General features: G+C 50.9%; 1 protein-coding gene across 1 annotated transcript; it reads right to left on the bottom strand.

Moving 5' to 3' along the window:
* Nucleotides 1-1,117: 1,117 nt before the first annotated feature.
* On the bottom strand, nt 1,118-4,991 carry LOC104395913 (keratin, type II cytoskeletal 6A-like). The gene is made up of 9 exons (XM_010005665.1): nt 4,426-4,991; nt 3,326-3,540; nt 3,074-3,134; nt 2,816-2,911; nt 2,484-2,648; nt 2,241-2,366; nt 1,796-2,016; nt 1,496-1,530; nt 1,118-1,389 (listed from the first exon to the last, which is right to left on the bottom strand). The coding sequence occupies exons 1-9, from the start codon at nt 4,933-4,935 to the stop codon at nt 1,118-1,120; spliced, it is 1,701 nt and encodes a 566-aa protein (XP_010003967.1). The 5' UTR covers nt 4,936-4,991.
* Between the last annotated feature and the right edge of the window lie 325 nt (nt 4,992-5,316).

Below are 5,316 nucleotides of genomic sequence, written 5' to 3'. Positions count from 1 at the left end.
TGGCCATGTTCAAACCGCCCAATCCAAATGCCACAACTGCTTTGTTCAGGTCACCATGGTCAAACCACCACATCCAGATCATGGCAGACCAACTGCCACCATTCCTTGCTATGTTCCCACCACAATGTCCCCACTGGTGGCCTGTCCTGCCTCCCTCCTGAGGTGCCCATCAGCGGAGGGCTGGACATTTCCTCCTGCAATGCTTGCAGTGAGGACAATCCCTCCACTTCATGGCTTTCCCACCTCACAGAGACATAGGGAATCTACCTTGGAAGAGCAAGATAATACTTCCTAAGAGGAGAGAGGAGGGCCATCCTCCACCTCCTCACCCCAGGTGGGCAGTTCATGGTGATTTGCACCATGGGGCAGAGCGCCATAGGCTTGGCTGTTCCTCACAGCAGAGGACAAAGTATGTTCGGTCTCCCCTGGAGAAGTGATGACACACAGAAATCTCTTCATCTATCTGCAGTTTATTGGTAATGAAAGAATGTGGAGGAAAGGGTTGCTGGGAGAAAGCCACCAATGCAGCAGGGTTCCCACAGCAGAAGGTTTGCAATAAGGCCATACAGATGTCAGGTGTGAAGGAGAAGATAGAAAAGATTCTATAAAATATTAAAGCTGCCAAATTACTCCACCAAGGGAAGGTGGACATCTTCAGAGACCTGCTTCTCACCCCAAGACCTGACAATGAGGCATTATCACATTTCTTCTGCTTACATGAATTGCTGATAGAGCTGAAACAAGCACGTGGGCAACATGCAGGACCTGCAGTGCTGAAAAAGAGACCTTGAAAAGTTAAAGGAAAGAGCAGTTTTATACAAGCTCCTGCTCAGCCAGCGCAGCAGCCTGGGCAGCAGCAAGATGATGAGCTCTGCAGTCCCTGGTTCCCACAAAAACAGGGAGATCTTTCATCCCTGGAGACTGATGGAGCTCAGAGAGGAGCCAGGCTCTGCCAGCAGGATGGTGCTTGGCTGCAGATCTCCCTGTGAGCAGGATGATGGAGGGAGGCTGGGAACTACAGAGGAAACTGTTCATTTCTTTGCTGGATGGAAGGGGCTGTGCTGCTTCTGGAGCCAGGAGAAGGTGCTTCTTTCCTTGGAGGGACTGGGGGCAGGGCTCAGTATTTTACACCTGAAGATTTGACAGTTGTGGTTGTGACACATCTCCTCACTGAGGAGGATCCACCTGATGCCATGAAGTTGCCACCTCCAGAGCTGCAGATTCTTCCACTTCCAGAAGAGAAGCAGCCACTGAGGATTCCTCCTCCCATGCCACAGCTGCCTCCAATGATGCTTCCTCCTCCCACTGCACACACTCCTCCTCCCAGGCCACTGCTGCCTCCAAAGCCACCAGCTCTGCCACCAGCAACAGTGGTTCTGCCCACCACAGCTGCAAGAGAAGGAGAGGCTGAGTGTAGGCCAAGACACAACCTGGGAACCCCTCAAAACCCAGAGAGAAAGCCATTCTGCAGACAGGACCATGTCCAGATACTTACAGACATTCACGTTGGATGGGTTCTCTCCACAGAGCCTGCATAGGGAAAGGAACATAATTAGCAGAATGGAAAGCAGTTCAATTCTCTGCAATTTCCCAAGTACTCCTTTAACCTGTTTTATTCAACATCACTCAAAACCACTCAGAAATATTCTCTGTTTGCACCTTATTTCTATTTTCAGGCTTAAAAAACTGGCCAAAAAATGAAAGTAAGTCAGATTCAAATGTTGAATGGGTTGTAAGAGATAATTAGACCTCGGTCAGTCCCAAAACCAGAACATGTCATGGCAGAAGGTCTCACCTGTTCTCCTCCCCTTCCAGCAGCTTCCTGTACATGGCGATCTCAACATCCAGAGCAATCTTGATGTTCAGCAGCTCCTGGTACTCCTTCAGCAAGCGAGCCAGCTCCTCCTTGTCCTTGCTCAGGGCACATTCCAGCTCCTCCAGCTTCCTCCTGGCATCTTTCAGGGCCATCTCACCCCGCTCCTCGGCCTCAGCAATAGCTGCCTGCAGCTGCTGGTTCTGAGAAAAAGAAAAGCTGTTGCTTGGGTCCCTTCTGCACATCCTCCACCGGAGCAGTGCCTGGAGCACAAAATGGATGGACAACAGGCAGGAACCATCCACCTCATCCAAAGGACCTGAGTTCCAATGACTGCGTTCCCCTCACCCTTCCCCTGGCACACCACCCAGCTCAGCTGGGACACAGCTCAATGTTACCACCCAACAAGGTGCTGAGGAGCCCCTACCTGCTTCTTCACGTTCTCAATCTCAGCCCGCAGCCTCTGGACATTCCTGGTCAGCTCCTGGATCTCTATCTTGGTGTTGCGGAGGTTGTCCCCATGCCTGCCAGCAGTGCTCTGCAGCTCTTCATACTGACCACACAGACACAAAGCAACCCATCAGTGTCACTCAGACAGCTCCTTCTCCATGGCCAGGGAGGCAGCCAACAGCACAGACTGTCCAAGCACCTTGAGCACTCCCCAACTCACCCTGCTCTGGTACCAAGCCTCAGCTTCAGCTCTGCTGTTCTGGGCGATCTGCTCGTACTGGCGCCTGACCTCCTCGATGATGCTGTCCAGGTCCAGGTGGCGGTTGTTGTCCATGGACACCACCACAGACAGGTCCCGGCTGATCGTCTGCATCTGGGCCAGTTCCTGCAACCAACACCCAAGTCCTCCTCACCCTCTCAGCAGGGCAGCCAAGAGCAGCAACTCCAAGCAGCCTCTCCACACCAAACCCACAGGGTCACCCAGGACAACTTCAGTGTCTTTGCCCACCACCTGCCTCATGGCACCTCCAGCCAGCCCAGGATAGCTCTTACCTCCTCGTACATGCACCTCAGGAAGTTGATTTCGTCCGTCAGAGCTCCCACCTTGGCTTCCAACTCTACTTTAGTCATGTAGGCACAGTCCACATCCTAAAGGAGAGACGACACAGAGAAACAACAGCTTCACCCCATTCCAGAAGAGCTGTTGGCAGCCAACACATCCTGTTGGAAGCTATTCTTCTTGGTGCTGCCTCCTTCCAAGTCTTTGCAGCCTATTCCCCCACACGCTCCTCCCATGCCCCTGGGACTCACCTTCTTGAGCACCACAAACTCATTCTCAGCAGCCGTGCGCCTGTTGATCTCTTCTTCATACCTGTTAGGGGGACAAGACAAGATGAGGCTCTTGGGCTGCTCCTCAGCCAAGCACTGGGACCCCACTTCCCTCCTGGGCAGCCTGAGTACTCTTTCTACAGAGCTCCAGAGCAGAGGGAAGACACTGTGGAGATCTCCAATCTGGCCTGGCTCACTAGGCCTCCCCTCTCCTTGGTCTGTCTCTACACTTACTTGCACTTGTAATCCTCCACGTACTGACGCATGTTCTGCAGCTCCGACTCCAGCTGACCCCTCTGTCCCAGGAGAGAGTCTAGCCTCCTCCTCAGGTTCTGGATGTAATTTTCAAAGATGACATCAAGGTTCTTCCTTGGCCCGGAAGGCCCTTGCTGTTGGAGGAGCTCCCACTTGGTGGAGAGGACCTTGTTCTGTTGCTCCAAGAAGCGGACCTGCAAGCCCAAAATGTGGTGTGAGATAGTCCCTCATGAAGACCTCACCCTGCTCCAACCTTGGTCTCAGCAGGGAGGCCAAGGGAATCATTCCCCAAATTCCCTTCGGACCATGGTTAGTTGAAAGCCAGTTTTCCAAGAGGAATATGCTTTCCTTTTTTCTCTTCTATTTTCAGTTATCCCTTAATTTGTCCTCTTTTCTCCTGCTACACTTCTCCTCTTTGGTTTAATTACCTATTGGAAAGATTACACTCCAGATTTACAGATGATTGTCATTTCCAATTATAAATTTCAATTCACATTGATTTGCAGAAGTCTCCGATCATTTTTTGCCCTCTGGTGAATAAAATCCCCTGTGTGTCTGCATCAGAGAACATTCCTCTTCTGAGATAGAGAAAATATTCAATGCTCATTTCTTACATTTTCAAAAGCTGTGAAACACATTTATAAGCTATGTCCTCCCAGTGCAGAAAGTCTAAAGAACACTCATCTCTACCTGAATTGGAATAAGGAACAGCCAGGAATGAACTGGAAACTCATTCCTGCATTCAGAATTCCTGGAGAGGAAACTGTCCTTGAAAAATGACAGACTGAAGGAAATGCTCAGGATGTCTGAGTCAATTGTAGCCACTTTGGTCTGACTCCATGGAGAACACCAGAGAGAGAAACTGAGGAAGAATTGGGATCATCCAAACCTGGAGAGAGTCCTTTGGTTTCTCTTTGGATGTACAATTTTTCCATAACCTTTGGACAACTCAATGAAAACACTGCCAGCATTACAGACCTGCCAACCCTGAGCTGGGAGGGACACTATTTCCTTCTCCTCAGCACAGAAAAGCTCCTCCAAGCCCCCATGCCCAAGCAAACACAGTTCCAGCCTCTCACCTTGTCAATGAAAGAGGCAAACTGGTTGTTAAGAGTCTTGATCTGCTCCTTCTCCTGGCACTTCACTTGCTGGATCTGAGGATCAATATCGACACGGACTGGCCGCAGGAGGGTTGGGTCAACCTGCACTGGTTGGATGCCTCCAGGGAACCCAGGACCACCTCTCACAGGACCACCAAAGCAGCCTACTCCTCCACCAATGACACCTCCTCCAATGCTGCCAAATCCTCCTCCATAGCCAACACCAAAGCCACCAGTTCTATGTCCATATCCACCACCATAAGAACCACCCATGGAAATCCTTCCGCTGCCACCCATGTTATGGAGGCTCCTGCTGCTAAAACCTCCACAACGTCCACTGCCTCCAACTCCCCTGGATGTGGAGAAGGAGCTATAGCTGATCCTGCTTCTGGCCCCACTTCCTCCAAAGCCACCAGCGATGGCAGAGCAAGAGCTGTATCCCCTTTTGCTTCCACCTCCAAAGCTTCTGCAGATTGACTGGCGAGACATGGTGGCTTGTTCCGAGCAGAGTTGACGGAAGCAGAAAGACCCACAGAGCAGAGCTGCCAGGGCTGAGTGCAGAGAGAAGTGTGCCCAGTCTTCTCTGGCTCCACAGCTCCAGGCATTCCCTTTTATCCATTTCTGGAGGTGGGCTGGGTTGACAAGGGCGTGAAGAGGAAACAAATTTACTGTCTTCATCAGCGTGGTGCGGTTAACAGATTTTTGCCAAATTGTTGACTCCACCCAGAAATAAGCTTTGCAATGCAGAAGAGAATAAAAGAGCAAGAACATCGAAACAGGGCTCAGTGAGTAAGTGGACTCCCATATCTTTATGGCATCTGGAAAAATATGTTTTACAGTGATGTAGTCATGTTCTTCCCTCCTGCCACC

Source organism: Chaetura pelagica, unplaced genomic scaffold, assembly GCF_000747805.2.
Source record: "Chaetura pelagica isolate M959 unplaced genomic scaffold, ChaPel_1.0 scaffold861, whole genome shotgun sequence".
Classification (NCBI taxonomy): Eukaryota; Metazoa; Chordata; class Aves; order Apodiformes; family Apodidae; genus Chaetura; species Chaetura pelagica.
Note: the sequence above shows the minus strand (reverse complement) of the source record. Positions and strands in the feature narration are given on the sequence as shown.